This window comes from Cardiocondyla obscurior, linkage group LG04 (genome assembly GCF_019399895.1).
Source record: "Cardiocondyla obscurior isolate alpha-2009 linkage group LG04, Cobs3.1, whole genome shotgun sequence".
Classification (NCBI taxonomy): Eukaryota; Metazoa; Arthropoda; class Insecta; order Hymenoptera; family Formicidae; genus Cardiocondyla; species Cardiocondyla obscurior.
The window spans coordinates 3,804,204-3,825,334 of NC_091867.1; the positions used below are offsets into that span (position 1 = coordinate 3,804,204).

Here is a 21,131-nt window from a genome sequence, read left to right on the forward strand (position 1 = left end):
TCACGTAAGAAAAGAGCGCGCAAATGCTTCTAGAGGAAAGGCTGGATTTCAATTTCATGGGGAGCAAGGAGCCCATTGAAGCCTTATTCTGGCGTATAAACATAAACGGCGCAAAACGATAAAAGTCGCTTGTGCCGTGTACGAAGTGCCATAAGTATGAGAGAGAAACGACTGGGGTGGTTGAAAGAAAAAGAGAGAAAGAGAGAAGAGAAAGAGTGAGTGACTAAGCAGGGTGGAAAAGGGGAGCGGCGTAGAAGAGTGTCAGCGGCCTGGCAGGTGTGAGGAAAAAGGAGTGCCCGCGTTAGGAGAAGCGAGAGTCAGTAAGAGAAAGGAGATCCGTCGGAGTGAGTTCACGAGCGAAATATATTTCCCGGCGGGACACGAATTACCGTGGAAACGAGAAAAATAATGAAACTCGTTCTGAAATCTGTTAAATTGAATATTATTTAAATCTGCCAGCGTAACCGGGATATCGCGTGAGCGATTACGCCTGTGAAAAAGAGAGCGTTGCGGTGGCAACCTGATCCGATACCTATTTTCGGACGGACGGGCGATATCTTACCGCGACCTGTGTGAACCTGGAACCCGACTTTTAAAAAATTAAAAATTGATAACGTGGTTCGATTGTACTACGTTTGTACTCGTTTGTACCACTTTTTATTTCGTTTGTACCTTAATAATTAAAAAAAAAAAATTAATTATAAAATGTCAAAATTTCAATTTTAAGATATTCTTATTTTCTTATTATCACTCGTTAGAAAATTGTTTGTACCTGTTTGTACCACCCTGATTTTCTAACGAGTGATAATAAGAAAATAAGAATATCTTGAAATTGATATTTTCATATTTTTTAATTAATTTTTATTTTTTTAATTATTAAGGTACAAACGAAATAAAAAGTGGTACAAACGAGTACAAACGTAGTACAATCGAACCACGTTATCAATTTTTTATTTTTTAAAAGTCGGGTTCCAGGTTCACACAGGTCAACAGACGGGTGTCAAAACGCGAGCGTGTTAAACACGCGTGACGACCTATCGTCGCGCGTCAAACTGCCGCGCCGGCCGAAAACCGCTGTCCTTTTCATGCGTTACGCGCATACGACCGCTAATGCCGGTGATATCGAACTAATTATCGTCCGAACGTGTCACGATTAAGCTACTTGGCGCGCTACCAGTTTATAGACGGTGTTGAGAAGATTTCGAACGGACCGTTGACTTACTCAAGCAAATTACTCCCGAGTGACTTATTTCATACGTAATGCTAGCGGTAGCGATTCGTCATATGATTACTTTATAAGTGAAACTTGAGTAGTTGCGTCGTCCAACTTCAACGAGTATTTGAACAACTCTGTTCCACGCGCGTCCTGCTTCATTATATTCCAGTTCATTGCAACAATGTACTATGTGTACCGTGACGAAGAATGCGTCGGTGTCAGGTACAGAAACCGCAGACCTCAACATCGACGTGCGTTTTTCATGGCGTCGCCGCGGGTAATTTGCGCAAGCATGCGTCCGCGTGCGTGTTCGGTCAGCGTGTATCGCGCTAGGTTCGCGGGGAATCTCGCATTAAATTCGCACCGCGCGGCAATCAGTCGCCATTCTGCCGGCGTTGCGACGCTGTTACGTGCGACGCTTACGTACGTTATTACGCGAATATGTGACCACTGTGGCGCCCATCGTCGCTGCCTTTTCTCAGCATATCGCAGACAACACGTACGCTTAATTAAACTGCCATCGTCGCCGCCGCAGCTCCATTTTGTTCGTGTCGTACGCACGTCATCCCTACTGCAGAATAGCGGGCAAAATTTCTTGACACGCGAATCGAAGGAATCCAAGCGTGCATACCAATCGTGCGCCGTATGCGAATGCAGCATGGCTTTTGAGCTCTTGCAAAGTGCCAATCACGACTACGAATGTAGTTAATTGAAAATGAAAAGCGGATATTTTATACGCGTTCCGTGACTTCGAAATGCAGCGTTTTCCAAGTTCGTGCACGGAAAAAAAAAAAATTTGTTATTAAATCAAATTGTCAAATATTTGACTAGTCTCCGCTTAATTAAGAAATTAAAAAAACTGCTTCAAAAAATGATATATTAGTTTTCAACTAAATCATAATCGTACAATTCAATTGCAATTTTAGCAGAACGAATTAAATGCTTTCTATACTTGTTTAACCCAGTTTCTCATATTTCTTTTATCCTTTCTCTGAAAAATATTCTTTTTAGCTAAGTCCTCCACTATTCTGTAATTACTCTACTTTTCACTTCCTGTTCATTATTCTAGAAACGAGACATTGTACGATTTCCTATTATTTACGTTGCTTTTTCATTTTTCATATCTGGAAAAATGCAGTTATTGAGAAAATAATATAATTTTTCCTGTGCGCAACCGACATAGGCGATGTATTAATATACAAAGTAAATGGGAGTGGTTAGTGCAACGGATTGAAATTCGTGCGGTCGTTCAACACATGTTTTTATATACATGTTTGGGATGAATTAGATCGCAGAGTTCGTCAAACAACAATAGGCTCAATAGACAAATTAAAAAAACGTTTAAAAGAAGAATGGGCAAAAATTAGTGTAGAATACTTAAAAAAATTAATTTCCTCTGTTCCCACGCGGTTACAATATGTAATTCAGCAAAAGGGGTACCCTACCAAATATTAAATTTTTATTTTTTTTTAGTTTGTAAGCTCTTTTTTTATAGTTTGTAAGTTATTCTTTTAGTGTCCGAATAATTTTGTGAGGTACAAACTTGTCATTTTGCGGTATTTGCGTTATTATTTAAATAATAAAAAATAATAATAATTAAATTTTTGTATTAATTTTATCTATACAGTGCTACCTAATAAAATAAAACATAATTTTTTTATTCCGCGTCCGCGTATTAAAAATATAGTAATTAAAAGGTCAAAATACATTGGTGTCCGAATAAATATGTGAGTGACTGTAGCTTCGTTACACGAAGATAGAATATAGACTCCTGTACATTTTGGGTGACAATAACCATTTGATAGCATCATGAATTCGACATTCGGTATTTTTGAGTCGATATGCGCGACCTCGCCAATCCCGCCCATCCAATCATTACAATAAACGTTCGAATAATCGTCGTAGAATCGCTGCAATATGTTGATTGCAATCCCGAAATGGGTTTACGGAAATGATGCAGCTTACGTGCTGCCTGTTTAATCACATTTAGTGAAACTTTAGTGTTCAAAATTTCGCACAATTATCGATATAATCGATGCATTGAAATACAATCTTTTACAAATTAACTTGAAAAAGAGCAACGAAATCTCTAGTTAAAATACATAACATAGTTCTGTGAGTAAAATTGCAATAATATAAATATACATATAATTTTCTTGAATAGAATTTTGTAAAAGATTAACTGTACATTTTTTTGCACAAAAATTTTCAATTTTAATAATTTTTACTTAAAGTTAAATAGTTTATAAGTAAAAAAAAAATTTTAGCTTTGCCATTTGCACGAATTACCGTGGAAACGAGAAAAATAATGAAACTTGTTCTGAAATCTGTTAAAGTGAATATTATTTAAATCTGCCAGCGTAACCGGGATATCGCGTGAGCGATTACGCCTGTGAAAAAGAGAGCACGTCGGAAGGTGATACCGACGCCGCTAACTACGTACGTTCTCGTCGCCGGTGTTCATAGCGTGTCCCTACAATACCGCGGCGTTAACGATAACAACAATATTGGTGGTGCCGTTAGGACACCAATGTTACCATCCGTTCACCTCCCATCCCGACGCTGCGCATTTGTAAGAATCTTGCGTAAGTTTATCTCGCCCGCCTACGACTTCTAGTATCGCTAACGGATAACCTCCGCTAGTATTATTTCAAGTATACACGCGCGGGTTTAATACACCGGCCGACCGTGTGGTGTGCGTAACGCCACCCACATATTCCATCCTGTTTCCGCATGCCCGCTCCACTCGCCTATCTGCGTCCGTGCGAGCGTACAATCGGCGGCTATAAAAAGCGATAGCGGCCGACGAAATATCTGCAAAACACTCCCCAAGGTTCCCGCTTGCGTTTATTCGTTACACCCTGGCGCCGACGGGCGCTGTTTTCCCGGATGCGGTTATCTGCGTACCGCCCGTTCGATATCAGCCAAGTATAAATGTGTCATTAGGAGAACGCATCCGATATCAGACAAGAATAAATGCATCATTAAAAGCACGCGTGGCAATTCGCGAGAGTGTGCGTCTACGATTACGCTATTTACGCTACCGCGATCGTGCGTTGCGGTGGCAACCTGATCCGATACCTATTTCCGGACGGACGGGCGATATCTTACCGCGCTCATGATCGGTTCGCCGGCCCGGATTATGCAAAATCGAATTTCTGTATATAGTCGTCCCGCGAAATAAGAGATAGGTCTGGCGCTCGCTCCGAATATAGCCGGAATATAGATGCCCCATTTTTGCCAAAAAGCTACAGATTTTATCGCGAAAAAAGAGAGTGGCTCGATGTAGAATCGCGAACCGGATAAGAGATAATGAGCGGGAGTTAATTTTTCTTTCTGCCATTTTTGGAGATAATCGCGCTTCACCTAAATATTACTTATTTACGAGGGTGAATTTATTTTTGTACATTTTTACGTGATATCAACCTGTGTGAACCTGGAACCTGACTTTTAAAAAATAAAAAATTGATAACGTGGTTCGATTGTACTACGTTTGTACTCGTTTGTACCACTTTTTATTTCGTTTGTACCTTAATAATTAAAAAAAAAAAATTAATTATAAAATGTCAAAATTTCAATTTTAAGATATTCTTATTTTCTTATTATCACTCGTTAGAAAATTGTTTGTACCCGTTTGTAAAATTACGTTAAAGTTGCAGAACCGCTTTTTTACAGCTAAAATTAAATTTATTAACCGGTTGAGGTACAAACGAAAATCATGTACGTGGTACAAACGGGTACAAACGATTTTCTAACGAGTGATAATAAGAAAATAAGAATATCTTGAAATGGAAATTTTGACATTTTATAATTAATTTTTATTTTTTTAATTATTAAGGTACAAACGAAATAAAAAGTGGTACAAACGAGTACAAACGTAGTACAATCGAACCACGTTATCAATTTTTAATTTTTTAAAAGTCGGGTTCCAGGTTCACACAGGTCGGATAGCGGACGTCGCGCGGCTCCATTTGGTCCTGCAAGCCGGGCGTAGATTGGGATCCGGTTTCAGATTCGACCGGGATTTAGATCATTATCCGCCGACAGGACTTGGGAACACGTTGCCGTGGTGCACGATGTGTTCTTTGACGCGCCGCAAATCCCCGCGCGAAACAATTAACCCTTTGCACTGGCGTCGCCGCTCAGAGCACGTGTGCCTGGGACGAACGAAGCCGCCCGGAAAGATGGAACTCGGTCCGCGTGCGAGTGTCGCGCCTGCTGCATTCGTTACACGGCCCTTTGTGACGGCGAATGTTGTGTTATACTTTTATATTTTTTTTTTTTTTTTTTTTTACAGCGCCTCAGCCGTATCGCGTTCAACGGGCTTAAACGCACGATAATTACGCGACCGTTCGCCGTCGTCCTTTCTGTCGCGCGCACAATTTTAGAACACGTGAAATAATTTGATAACGTATCGTTTCAGTGAAACAAAATATGTAAATAGGTCTTGCATTCGCGATTATACTTACGTATCCGTGTATATTAAATTTTAGTGTATATTAAATTGTAGTCGCGCAAACGCCGTTGCTAGGGATAACAACCATGGTTTAAGAAAACAGTCTGATGAAGTGACGAGATGATAATTGTCATTACGGGACATGTGTCAAAAATGCATAGAAACTGCAGTTATGACACAGCAAACACTGTTCAAGAAAAGTATAACAATGATCAGAACATCTTGCCTGATGATGATGATAATATTTTACCATTAAAAATAAAATAGACATTTCTTATTGATTTTTAATTAAAATGTAAAGGAAGCATGTGGTTAGGCCCGTAAATAAAATGTAATAAACACTGTATATGAGTATTCATTTACTGATGTCTTAAATTTCATAATTTTTATTATAAAATTTAAGAAATCAGTAAATGAATTAATTATAAAAATTAAGACATCAGTAAATGAATATTTATATACAGTGTTCATTACATTTTATTTACGGGCCTAACCACATGCTTCCTTTACATTTTAATTAAAAATCAATAAGAAATTTCTAACAGTGTACGTACATGCTTTCGCGAAATTTACGTGGTCGTGAAACATTGTCTCGAAGCGATCCCGGGCGTGGGATAATTAACACGGGCGACGTTACACGTTGAATCTGCCAGGCCGCGCGTCGTCAGGACTGACCAAATTACTCTCGAAATTGGCTTCGCGTGACGCGCCGCATTACGACATTCTGATATAACCCCGTTTGCGCCTAACTACATTAAATTCCAAAACAAAATGCGTGGACGAAATTTGCATTTCCCCTCTGGCGCACACATCCGCGTGGCACCGTTGGGAGCAACTCCCGGATAAAACGTGTATGGTGCGCGCCGCGTACGGCCGGCGCGGTCCGCGCGGCATTAAAATTATATTATTTCGCCAGCTTCGAACGTATGCGCCAAGTATGCGCCGCGTTGATTATGAGTTTTAATGAATTTCTACGGGATCATTACAAAGCCGCTGTCGGGGCTGTGCGGTCGGCACACGTGGCCGTGCTGCCGCCACGCCGCACGGGCGTATTTGTGAAACACAGCACGCCGCCACGCACGACGTTCAGCAGTTCGCCTCCCGTGCACGCCTTTATTGCTCCGTGTACACGGGCGGCCGTATTATATTCCCGGGGCTTTTTCGCGCAGATAGAGTCGTACGGGTTAGGATTGACAAATGGAGCCGACACGTGTCACGATGCTAATGCGCGGTGAAAAATTATTTCGCAATATTCGACGGCACGGGGCGCGCCCTTTTCGCACCGCGTCTCGCGTTGCCTCGCCTCGCCGGAGAGATCTGTTCCTTGGCTATTAAGCTGCAATAAAACAGTCGGTGTCCTCCGGGGTGAGAAGTAAATGATTAATCTTCCGATCCGATCAATGTGCGTGACAATCCCTCAACGAGGTCTAAATTATTTTCGGGGATTATCAGCATTTTCCGCAAAGTATTTGATGCGATTATTTACGTACATGAGGGATAATCGTGTATGAATGTCCGTGATTACCGATTAACTAAATTAAAAATAATCTTTTGATTTATACCTTTTGAAAATAATTATTTTGACCCAAAGAAGTGGTAAACGCGGTCCTTTTGAAATAAATAATTACTTAATTAAAAATAATTTTAATTGCGCGCCAATATTATATTGCAGATACATTTGATTCCGACATATCATTCGATTTCACTCAAATAACAATACTACGTATTTCCATTTCTCATTGTCAGCTATTTCGATGACATTCTGTATTATTCCGTATTGTATTGTACGTATTCAAACAAACTGCGGGATAGCGATAAGCGAGAATCGGAGTACCAAAATGTGCTCGGGAGGGTGGTGGACGCGACGCGCAAAGAAAAGGGAACGAAAAAGGATGGAGGGCGCGGAAGAGAATCGGATATAGTAGAGAGAGCGAAAGAGAATGGCATTTGCACTGGCTCACAGCCAAATCCCACCTCATCAAAATGTCGGAAAGACGGGCTCGAGACGAGTCGCAAGGCAACAACGGGGTCTGAATGTTATCCCTCGAGAAACCGTCCCCGCGAAATTCGGCTTGGGTGACGAGGGAGACTCGTGACCGCTTTAATATTTTTCCGCGCTGCAACGGGAAGGAACGCGACAAATTCGAGACAAATGCGGAAGTCATCGCTCATCGTCGCGTAACGCGCGGTACCCTCTGATCATCATAATTCAGGATCAGCAGATTTATCCCTAGCCCCGATTAAACTGACGAACGATCGTGGACGATTCGAGGGGAAGCATTCGGCCCGCGGTAAATCACGAGAATAAATCGGGTTATCAACAAACCAGTTAATGGGCTTTTATTATGCACTGTGTTGGGAAAATTAGATTACTTTAGAGACGCATCGTTGAGGGGAAAAGGTACCGGGTAATATTCTAAAATTTAGAATATTACCCGGAATCTAAATAATCAAATAATCCGCTAATTAGAGACGCTATCACAACGATATAAGTGAGGGTGACGCGACAAAAACGTGACATATTGTAGCATTTTTGTATTTAGTAACTATGATTACTGAAAAGCGCGATTACTAAGGGAGAATTCGTACCGAGCATTTCTTTGCGTACCATTTTATTCGAGGGCAATCTTACCAATGAAATTCTTCAAGCAGACGGTCGCATAGCACACAATAAATATTCTCCAGACTCTTTTAAAGGAGATTTCTACAAGGCAGACAGGTATTCTATTGCGATCAACGATTGCGTCGTTCAAGAATCTGTCATAAGATAGTTCAACAGACTCTATTTCTGCGTTATGAAACAAGAAGATAAACGATTCTCCGACACGCAGATAGTTAAAGTTTAAGTCGTTGCACCGTAGCGGGATCACGCTGTCTTTCGTACATTCTTTAATTAACTATATTACCTTGGCTTTAATTAAAAATCACGCTCCACTTTCGTCAAATTTAGAATTAACATGCAGTTTTTCGTATTGGTTATATCGATGAATTAACCGCGACGGCCAATCGTGCGATCGTATTTAAAAATTTCCGGACGATCGGAATTCCCGTGGCTTTAAACCCATCGAGAGATAACTGCATGCGTATCGATAGCGGTGCGGGATAAAAAGAGAGAAGCGTGCGCAAACGAAACGCGCTATTTAATTCCGGGCAGCTCAAGCGCGCACGCCCCCGGTTCGCACGCCGATGCAGCAGCCGTACGGGAAAAATTACGCGGAAAAATGAAACGGTTTAGGAAAATTCCCGATGCGGCGCGAGGCGACACGAGACCCCGCGGAAACCAATTTCGAAAAATGCGGGGCGGCGTAGCCGAGTATCACCGCGACGGCATTCGCGATTGGGAGGCGGCGGGGAACAGGAATATCGGCCCTTTACCCCATCGCGGGCGCTCATGCGACCGCTGATACGCCGGTCGGTCGCTCTCGCAGCGAAACCCAGGTTGCCCATTACGCAGCGGTTAAGCCGGATAATCGATCGGTCGGCGGTGGCGGCAGTGGTGGCGGTGGCGGTGGCGGCGACGGCAGCGGTGGCAGCAACGGTAACGGCAACGACAGCAGCACACGCACCGGCACAGATAAATTAGACGGGCTGCCAATACCGCTCATTAGCGTGCCAGGCGCAGAAAACGCCGCAGGCCAATTATGAAAAGCGAATTTCTACCGACGGACAACCGCGGCTCGGAAGCGGTGGCGGCGGCGGCGACGACGACGACGACCGCGGCCGCTTCGACGAGACGAGCGAAGTTCGGTGGGAGAGGAAAAAAAAAAAAAAAAAACCGAAAAAATTTAAAAAAATGTATCGCCGCGGAAAAACGATCGGAACGTCGGCGCGGTCGGCCGATCGCGAATGGATTTTGCAGTTTCCTCGCGCGTCCGTGCGTGTGGACGTGCACCGCGTGTGTACACGCACGTCCAACAGACGACCTGTGTGAACCTGGAACCCGACTTTTGAAAAATAAAAAATTGATAACGTGGTTCGATTGTACTACGTTTGTACTCGTTTGTACCACTTTTTATTTCGTTTGTACCTTAATAATTAAAAAAATTAATTGTCAAAATTTCAATTTTAAGATATTCTTATTTTCTTATTATCACTCGTTAGAAAATCAGGGTGGTACAAACAGGTACAAACAATTTTCTAACGAGTGATAACAAGAAAATAAGAATATCTTAAAATTGAAATTTTGACATTTTATAATTAATTTTTTTTTTTTAATTATTAAGGTACAAACGAAATAAAAAATGGTACAAACGAGTATAAACGTAGTACAATCGAACCACGTTATCAATTTTTTATTTTTTAAAAGTTGGGTTCCAGGTTCACACAGGTCCATTTTCGACGGTCCGCTTTCAGCGCGCGAAGGGTAAAACGGAATAGACGGATATGTACCTGCCATTCACAATCTGTCGGAAAAGCAACGACGACAGCAAAAGAACGAAAGGATTATGGAACGAAAAGTCTTTTTTATATCTGCGTTTCATTAAATCGAGATTTACATTCAACGGTTATCTTACCGCTCTCCTACGTTTCAATCATAATTACACGCCCGACGACGTCAAGTGATTTTCTTATTATTCCGTCATCATTCATATACTTTGTTAAAAAACATAATCTTGGTATTAAATTGAACTTGAATGACAGATTTAAATTTCATGTATCTGAATTATAAATCAACATTCACGATGCATCTATTATCGTCTTTTATCGTTAAGCGATATTAATAAAGCGTAACTTTATCGATAATAAATTTTAAACGTACGATTTAAAATGCATACTGTATTATAAAAAGTACATTTTTAAATAATATATCTGTATGTAAAAAAAAATATTAAATTTAAATTTAAAATTAATTTTTTTAATGTACCTATACATTGAACAATGACAATACGACTGTCCATTTTGGAAAAATAAGTACCAAAAAAAGTAAGTATTATCTGCTTCGTATTCTTGAAGCTTCCTATCGATATCCTTTTGGTTCCAATGTAATATTTCTAAGTTGCAGAAATATATTGCAACAACGTAGCAGAGGTTGGAATCCTATAAACTAGAACGGCCGAAAGAAGAAGAGAGATAAAACGCGAATAGAGAGGCAGGGAGAGAGACACAAATAGTGATATCGAGTCCAGATCGAGCCAAGCAGTACGAGTTGGTTGATATTGAGAAGCAAATTGAATCTGAATGTTGTCGTAAAAGATGGATATCAGTCTGCACGTGCATTGCCCTTCCCAAATATTGTCTACCAATTCGTTACTAACTTTATTCCCGGCGTACGTTCGTTGCAGAGCTTTATCAATCTCTCCAGATGTCCGACAGGATTCACATTGCGGAGAGAGAACTTCCGGACATTATTGTAAAGAAATTGTATAGCGAAAACGTGAGATTGATGCCCCTAAACGGGCATAGCTCAATTTTTGCACCATTTTTGCAATTGAAGCAGACAAATAAAATAAATAAGTACTATTATTCCTACCAACGCAATACTTACTCGAGTGGAAATTGATTCCTACCGTTACCTAATTATTAGCTAGCCAATTTGTAATTTATCTCGTGGCTGTTTATCAAAACTGTTCAGCACTGAGCTAAAAATGTAACACTCAAAACGTATTAAGTACTAAATAATTATTACTATAGTTAATAACAAACTAGGAAGCTAGAAACATGGTCCGAGCTGGACAGTGACTAGACGACTGATACTAGATAGATTTCGTTTTTTTTTTTTAATGACAACTTTATTTTTTGAAGATAATTAATACTTTCTTATAATTTATGGCTAGTACCTAGCTAGTCACTAGCTAAGAAATTTATTTAATCTACGCGATCTAACCATTAGTTGCAAAATCAAATTAGCTAGATAAACTTCCACTCGGGTATAGACAAATCCTTAATTATTCAAATTAATTTCTCAAATATTAATTCCGATTAATTTTTAGTCGTGCTAGTTTATCTAAAATAATTGTATGCCACATAAACAATTAAGTATTTAAAAAACATGATACTACAAAATGAAGAAATTTATGATATTTACGAAAATTAATTGATTCATAAAATTTGAAAACCAATATTTTTGATGCTATAGTACGTATAAATTTTTGAACTGATTAAATTTATAAAGTTAAAAGACCTGTGTGAACCTGGAACCCGACTTTTAAAAAATAAAAAATTGATAACGTGGTTCGATTGTACTACGTTTGTACTCGTTTGTACCACTTTTTATTTCGTTTGTACCTTAATAATTAAAAAAATAAAAATTAATAAAAAAATATGAAAATTTCAATTTCAAGATATTCTTATTTTCTTATTATCACTCGTTAGAAAATCAGGGTGGTACAAACGGGTACAAACAATTTTCTAACGAGTGATAATAAGAAAATAAGAATATCTTAAAATTGAAATTTTGACATTTTTTAATTAATTTTTATTTTTTTAATTATTAAGGTACAAACGAAATAAAAAGTGGTACAAACGAGTACAAACGTAGTACAATCGAACCACGTTATCAATTTTTTATTTTTTAAAAGTCGGGTTTCAGGTTCACACAGGTGTATAAGAGACTTATTATTATTTTGACCGAGGCGCCGTTAGACCTCTCGTATTATTGTTAGCGGCGAAAAACAGCGAGTGCACAAGTGGATCGGTAAAAGCACGGGAAAACGGTACGTGCAACGCGGTAATCAAGTGCACGGCAAGATCTCGGAAAAGAGAGAGAGAGAGTCGTAACGAGTCGTTCGGGTCGCGAGATTTATAACCGGCGAAATGAGTGAGGCGCCGGGATACGAGTTTACCGTGGCCGAGCTAAAGAAAGCCCTGCGGTCCAAAGGATTGCCAACGAGCGGAGTGAAGCTCGAGCTTATCAAGAGACTAAGCGAATACGATCCGAACATATGGGCAGAATTGGTGCTGATCGCGAGATCCACGCCCGTGAGGGACGATGCGAGTCAGGAAGATGATGAGGAAACAGAGGTGCAAGTGGAGGACGGTGCATCTCGAATCGAGGAGCCGCGAGAAGGCGACATGTCGGGCGAGAGAAAAGCCCGTGAAAGAGCAATGCGGCGGGAGATCGAGCTCCTCCGGCGAGAGAAAGAGTGCGCCGAGCGGGAACGGTGACTCTTGCAGCGTGAATTAGAGACGCTGCGGAATTTTCCTGTGGCCAGGAGCGTGGCCACGGAAAGCGTAACGAGTGCGGCGCCGGGCGGTGTCCGCGGGATAAAAGAATTATTGCCCGAGTTCGACGGGACCAATAACGCCTTTTGGCGATGAAAGCAGCAACTGTAGCTGATAAGGCAGTCCTACTCTCTCGATGAGAACTCAAGCGCAACGATTAAACGCCGATCGATACAATTTGCGTAGAAAGGCGGCACGGCGTTACAATATCGGCGACTATGTAGAAATTCGCAATCTGGACACAGCGGCGTGCGTAAATAAAAAGCTAATACTAAGATACAAGGGTCCTTACATCGTCAAAAAAGTATTAGATCGTGATCGATATGTGTATGGACGCAACTGTAAGCGTGCGAGCAACGTATTATTTCGAACATGTATATATGCGTGTCCTCGGTGGGTAGAACGTACAGCGAGATCAAGCGGGATCTCCCGTTTAGTCAGTAGTCAAAAAACAAGCGAAAGAATAGGTCGCTTCGATAATTTACCGAATTATACATAGGAAAAGGAATTGTTGAATTCCCGTAAACCGCTAGTATATATTCGCCGAATAATCATCTGAAAGTATTTAATGTCGAGAGTGTAAAATTTAATTAATTAATAAAGTGACTGGCGCAATAGCTTCGGGCGCGCTTCAGTGTTAATAAAGAATTTTTTATGCAACGGATATGCAACTTCATCCTTACAATATGTAATCACCGACGTCAACGGATTCCAGCTGACCCAGCGACCGTACACTGGCATATTAGCACCCGACCAAATGCACCCTCATGTACACGCATAAAAAAAAAAAAAAAAAAAAAAAAACCCCAACTTGCGAATTATCTATTGCGACTAGTGACCGAGACGGTCAATTTATCAAAATGGCCGAGCTGTAGGTATTTTCTAAGGAGAATGTTATATTCTCTTTAGAGTGCCAATATAAGAAACTTATTATTATTTTAAGGCACGAGGCGCCGTTAGACCTCTCGTATTATTGTTAACGGCAAAAAACAGCGAGATTCGCGGACGAGTCGATGACTTCGCGAGTGAACGTTGCTATTTGAAATACATTTCGCAATGTAACAATTGGCCGCGAATAAAAAGTAGGAGAGACGACGCGACGGTATAAACGGACCGGCCACGGTTGCGGATCGGCGCTCTCTCTCGAAATAAAGAAAAACAGTGCGCACGAATTATTTAATCTATCACGTTGCGAAAATTACAAAGTATTCCTACACAAACTTTATATCTTTGATTTTTATCATGTGTAGTTTACAATAGCAACGATAATGAAATCTGCGAAGCGCGATACATGATGGTCGAAAACCATCGAACGTCACGATGTGTTCACGGTTTCAGAACGAATCAATCGCGGGCCATCGACTCTTTGTAACTGCTAGGGCTTAATTCAGCCACGTGAAAGCCAACCAGTGGGTAAAAACCGATAAGGCTGACCGATTTGCTGCTCTAGCGAGAAAAATCCGTTTGGTCGCTCGCACTCTTGTGAGAATCTGTATTACGTTATTCCGGTCGAAGTACGGGACGTGTCACATTTGCGTGCGAGAGACGACGTCGCACATTCGCGTTTACGGATTGGCAAAATTTACAGGAGGCGTACTAACTCACCTGGTCACGGTTGGCGTGGAAGCGACCCCCGGGGACCGTGCTGGATAACTCCGTGGACTTCCTGACATCAAGTACTCTGCAACACACAGCGAAACGTTTGTCCTTAATGCTCTGCTGCATAAAGTCACACTCGGCGATCGAATAACGCGTCCGTCTTGCACCGGTTAACGGCGGTACAAACGTCGCTTTCGAAGCTACCCATTGTGAGTAATTATGACGTGCAATTGCTGCCGTCAACGCTTCATATACTCAGCGCCGATACGGCATTTCCGTTTGAGACGCGCTGCAATATAAGAGCATCGCACGCGAGATAGTAAATGGTAGCAATCGTAATTTTAATTATTTCCGGTATCTGATGATAATTTAAACGAACGGATAATTAGGATCAAAATTATGTACTTCAATTAATTGGACGGTAATGCTAGATATTCCCCACCCCGAAGTATAATGTAGCGCGAATAGAAATTCTTCGATACATTCCGCGACCTGTGTGAACCTGAAACCCGACTTTTAAAAAATAAAAAATTGATAACGTGGTTCGATTGTACTACGTTGTACTTGTACCACTTTTATTTCGTTTGTACCTTAATAATTAAAAAAATTAATTATAAAATGTCAAAATTTCAATTTTAAGATATTCTTATTTTCTTATTATCACTCGTTAGAAAACTGTTTGTACCCGTTTGTACCACCCTGACGGGTACAAACGATTTTCTAACGAGTGATAATAAGAAAATAAGAAGATCTTGAAATTGAAATTTTCATATTTTTTAATTAATTTTTATTTTTTTAATTATTAAGGTACAAACGAAATAAAAAGTGGTACAAACAAGTACAAACGTAGTACAATCGAACCACGTTATCAATTTTTTATTTTTTAAAAGTCGGATTCCAGGTTCACACAGGTCAAAAAAACGCATATTTTTTTCGTCAAATATATTACACAATATTAAGGCTTTACTACGTACGCATTATAAATATATTGCATAAATTATTTACCGTAAAAAAAAAATGTCTTATTTTAGATAATCGATTGTAATATAAAATTCATTATAAAACAGCATAACATTTTAATTAAAATTTAAATTGACTTGTAGCACGCAAAATTAATTTGACGCGGTTATTGCATTGTATCGTTCCACGCGTTATTTTCTTTATTTCGTACGTACCAACGCGATCTATGTCTTCTTGCGTGTAGTAGTGATGCATCGTTGCTGCTGGGTTGGCTTGCGGTAGCAATTGAATCACACGGGCGACAGTTTATGGCCGTACGATGATCATCACGACCAATACAGCGGTCACTTTACTCTGCTATTACTCACTTCCATCTCAAACAGTCGCGCAGGCCACCCATTCGCCACTTCCGGCACGGTATTGTTTCTACAAGTTTGGCTGTGCGCAGATTCGCGTAGACGTGCGTGCACGCGCGTATATAAGCGTATGACGTTTGATCCTTCGTGCGCAATGATGCCTTTTCGCAAATGGCGGAGTCCACGTGAACGAGAAAAGGTCGATGTCCGTGGAAGTGAGAGCGCAACGAACGTAACGCGATCGTCCGAGCGTGCACCTGACAAGAAAAAGCTCACTGTACGCGCGAATTCGGGCGTTCACCTCTCGCATTTCGCGCCATGGTCTCGCGCTCTGTTCGCGCGCGTGATTACGAAGGTCCTGCTCTCGTAGATTAACGTGTGAACTTGCACAATTGTTGCTTTTTTTTACTCTATAATCACTGATAGGTCGTATAGATTTTAGAGGCAAAAAACTCTAGGAATATCTCACAACGTATAAATCGAACGAGTCTTCCGTTTTACGTGACGATCATAGAAGCGTGACAGACGATGACTTCTCGCATGATTATGGCACTCGTCGACGTTGACCCGATTCAAGGTTATGACAGAGGGACAATTGGTCCAGAAGATAGCGCCAACGACCCGTCACGGAGAAAACGTCGATGATGCGGTGCGATTCTCTTCACAAGAAACGGAACGCATTTCACCCTTGACCGACGTACCTCACGCACTGCACCTTCTCTCCCCGTCGCCTACGCGCCTCTTCCCCCCTTTTTTTTTACCGGTGCAACAAAATCAACAACAATAGGGACACGGAGTAAAACGACAAGGCCGATAACATTGTGGCACAACGCTCCTCCGCAAACCGATTCTGCGCAGAGTGTCGGTCGCACTTTCGGAGAGGCCGACAGCAGCCACGCTACACGAAGAGGATGCCGGCGATCGTAGCGCCATCCGCGACGGGAGGGGCGTCGGTGGTCGACGCGAGGGTGGTAAGCCGACTGCCACCCCCGCGACATCCCATCCGCCGCCACCTCTGCTATCCCCTCGCTCTCTTCTCGCTTTTCTCTCGCTCTCGCGCCATCGTATTCCCGCCGTTCCCGCAACCCCATCGACCGTCTTCCCTGCCGTCGTACCCGCGCATCCCCCTGCCGCCACCTTGCACTCTCCGTACCCTCTCGTTGTCTCGCTCGCTCTATCGCGGCAGCCACCACCGGCTGCGGTATCGATTGGCCCAGTTGTCCCTCGTCAGAGCACGGCAGTCGCTCCAACATCCGAACACGGCCCACCACCGCCTTCTTCACCTTCATAGCCATCTTCACCTGCCGCCCCCTTTCCCATCTCCAGCACCACCTTCGCGTTCATCTCTTTTTCGGCGCGCGGTGATACAAATTGCAAAAAGGTATTTCACACTGCTGTAATGCAGCAAGTTGGTAATGGGCAGATTTTTACGACTATCACTTACACCATTGATCAGAGCGGAACATCTCTTTACTATTTTTTTTTTTTTTTTTTTTGGTTATCGCAAAAAAGGAACGATTGTATTCACGAAAAGGGACTTAGTATGACGTAAACGATAAGGAAACGATAAATTGGATTAGCGACTCATCGATTGTTTGAATAGCGGAAGGGATGTTTTTATGACGTTGTGGAATTGTGAACTGGAACCCGACTTTAAAAATTGATAACGTGGTTCGATTGTAATTTGTTCGTTTACCACTTTTTATTTTTGTACCTAATAATTAAAAATAAAATTAATTAAAAAATATGAAAATTTCCATTTCAAGATATTCTTATTTTCTTATTATCACTCGTTAGAAAATCGTTTGTACCCGTCAGGGTGGTACAAACGGGTGCAAACAGTTTTCTAACGAGTGATAATAAGAAAATAAGAATATCTTAAAATTGAAATTTTCATATTTTTTAATTAATTTTTATTTTTTTAATTATTAAGGTACAAACGAAATAAAAAGTGGTACAAACGAGTACAAACGTAGTACAATCGAACCACGTTATCAATTTTTTATTTTTTAAAAGTCGGGTTCCAGGTTCACACAGGTGATTTTCTTCCGCGGTACGAAAGAGTTGCAAGCCACGCCAACGAGCGGTATTAATGGATGCGGTTGCAAATGAAACGAAGCTACTATATCGCGGCGTCGTGCGGTGCGTGTGACAAACGAGGAAAGGCTGGAAAAGCCGATGGGGCCGAGGGGGGAAAAAAGTCGCTGTAACACCGGTGGTCCGCAAGACCGAGCGATTGTCGTGCAAAGAACAACGCCGCTGTCGGTCTGGAAGTCTACGGAGAACCGGCCGGGTGACAAAAGCAATGCCGACGCCGGTTTCACGGGAGTGACACGTAATCGTTTACACGGAATTCGTCCGATACGGTGCGACGTATAACGAAGAAGAGAGAAAAAGAGAGAGAGAGAGAGAGAGAGAGAGAGAGAGAGAGATAGAGAGAGAGAGAGATAGATAGAGAGAGAGAGAGAGAGAGAGAGAGAGAGAGAGAGAGAGAGAGAGAGAGAGAGAGAGAGAGAGAGAGAGAGAGAGAGAGAGAGAGAGAGAGAGAGAGAGAGAGAGAGAGAGAGAGAGAGAGAGAGAGAGAGAGAGAGAGAGAGAGAGAGAGAGAGAGAGAGAGAGAGAGAGAGAGAGAGAGGTGGAGACGCAACGACAGAACCATTCGGGTTAGCCGGGCACGAAGGACGCGTGGAATTCGTTTGCGTTTTAATGAATTTTTTATTTTTTAAAAGTCGGGTTCCACGTTCACACAGGTCTTACCGCGCTCATGATCGGTTCGCCGGCCCGGATTATGCAAAATCGAATTTCTGTATACATATAAATCAAACGAAGGGATTGTGTGCATGACGGTTAATTACTCTTCTGTTATTATTTCAGAGTATCGTCTCGATCTTCGAAAAAGTTGCGACGAGCGGCAACATTACGCAATGCGGTAATACAATTTGAAGATTAATGATCATCTTTGGAAGATTGCAAGAAAAAATACTTGATCATCCGCTGTCCGCCGCATACTTCGTGGTAAGTAGCAAGTTACTATCTGATTATACAATCTCCTTAATGATAGAAGTGCCGCAAGTTTGCGACTTCGCCGTCGTCTTACGATGCAGCTCGTTTAAAAATTTGTTTCCTAGTACATTAAGACATCCTACTAACTATTAACTTCCTCGCTATTCCTCCTATGATGCTGTTAGGATATGTATGCGACATGAATAAGTTACATTGTTCGTTCTGACGCAAAAATGTGTGCATTTTAGAAGAGTAATAGCACAAGCGAGATTTCCCGCGGTTTCGTTGAACGAAATATTGCGAACGACATATGAGACTCTCTAACAAATATCCCGGTACTCTTTTTTTTCCCCCTTTCCTAATCCGCACCCCTTCGCCTCCCCGGCGTCCCAGAAAAAGATTATAGCCGAGCTCAATATTCCGACCTGCGTCATGTCACACAATGCAGTTGAAATTCACTGTGAATAGATGGTTGATCGTTGTGCACGTACCTTAATCATACACCGAGTTACTTTATGCTCTCATCCTTCATCGCTACTGCGTTTTCCATTCTTATTCCTCCGGTCATCCTCTTTCGTCCTCCGGTCATCCTCTTTTGTTCTCCGCTCATCCTCCTTTGTCCTACGATCACTCTCCTTCGTTTCCCGCTCATCCTCCTTTGTCCTCCTTCATCTTCCGATCATCCGCCTTCGTCTTTCACTTCACTGATTTGCACACGCGATTCAATCCTGACGCGAAAATACAAAAAACCTCGCGACAAGAGGTCCCGCGACTAACCATCTAATCTCGCGGAAGCGTTCCGCAGTACTGAAGTATCTGCAGGCTCGCGACGGGACGCTTGCCACTCCTTAACCAACGAAGTCGTGCAACTCTCGTAACGCGTGAGCCAGTCGGGCCCAATAATTGAATTATCGTAAATTCTTACAAGTAAGATACGTTGACGGCGCTTTAAAATATAGTAATAATTATTTCTAAACAGTGATCACTGTTACGTAAATATTAGTAACTCTGACAAGATTAGCAAAGTGACCACACGACTTACGTAATCGCCTGGTAACGCGAGAAGACGTTCATCGAGAAGACGTTTCCCTCTCCACTCGGACATATAATATTACTCAATCCTGAGCTCGATTTTTGTTACCAAGTCCGCAACTACTTATAATGCACGGGCGAGTCGACCCCAATTGCCAAATTTTTTTTTTTATTATATAGTCTCAAGCGAGAGCTCGACAAACATTAATTAAAAATATTAACTCGGATTAAAAAATCCGAAAATATATATAAAATATTAAAATATAACTATAAAACAGTCATAAATAGACAAAAAGGTTTATCTTGTATCTTCCAGTAACATATAACATCTCAGAATAAATCTTACTTTCTAGTTAGTCAGCCACATTAATTAAAAATATTAAATCGGGTTGAATAATTCGAAAATATATAAAAAATATTAAAATAAACTCATAAAACAGTAATAAATAGACCAAACTTTCATCTTGTATCTTTCAGTAATATATAACATCTCAGAATGAATCTTACTTTCAGGTTAGTCAGCCACGTAGTGACGACGCCGCAAACTACATACTACTGCTGAAACTTTTTGGATGTATTAACACTAAATTACTCAATCCTGAGCTCGATCTTTATTACCAAGTCCACAATTATTCGCAATGCGCGGGCGAGTCGACCCCAATTGCCAAATTTTTTTTTTATTATATAGTCTCAAGCGAGAACTCGACAAACATTAATTAAAAATATTGACTCGGATTGAATAATCCGAAAATATATATAAAATATTAAAATATACCCATAAAAAAATAATAAATAGACAAAAAGGTTTATCTTGTATCTTCCAGTAATATATAACATCTCAGAATAAATCTTACTTTCAAGTTAGTCAGTCAGCCACATTAATTAAAAATATTAAATCGGGTTAAATAATCCGAAAATATATATAAAATATTAAAATATACTCATAAAACAGTAATAAATAGGCAAAACTTTTATCTTGTATCTTTCAGTAATATATAACATCTCAGAATGAATCTTACTTTCAAGTTAGTCAGCCACGTAGTGACGACGCCGCGAACTACACAATACCGTTGGAAGTTTTGGAAGTTAAGACAATAACGTTTTAAATAATCTAAATTAATATATAATCCGAAATATATCTTAAAATATGCGATACGTTGGCGTCGTTTTAAAATAAAATAATGATTATTCGTGAAGAGAGAGTATCGCTACGAAACCGATTACTAACACTCGATTACGCGTTTAGTACTTCTTCTCCATGATTCATGTAGTTCCTTCTAGATCATTTTGCAAGTTGCGCAATGACGTGGCACCGGTCGGGTCGTTCAGTTCGTGGCTCGCGGTTTTT

At 41.1% G+C, this 21,131-nt stretch overlaps 1 protein-coding gene across 7 annotated transcripts in view; it reads right to left on the reverse strand.

The window, feature by feature from the left end:
* Window positions 1-21,131, reverse strand: part of Ten-a (tenascin accessory) — a 448,965-nt gene that overhangs the window by 197,983 nt on the left and 229,851 nt on the right. For 5 of the 7 annotated variants that reach the window (XM_070655994.1, XM_070655991.1, XM_070655993.1 and 2 more), the window contains one exon: window positions 14,439-14,514. In XM_070655994.1, coding sequence (XP_070512095.1) covers window positions 14,439-14,514 — 76 coding nt within the window. Of the gene's footprint in view, window positions 1-14,438; window positions 14,515-15,607; window positions 16,604-19,242; window positions 20,223-21,131 lie in introns of those variants that run through there. The other 2 variants (XM_070655997.1, XM_070655996.1) reach the window with 2 other exon arrangements.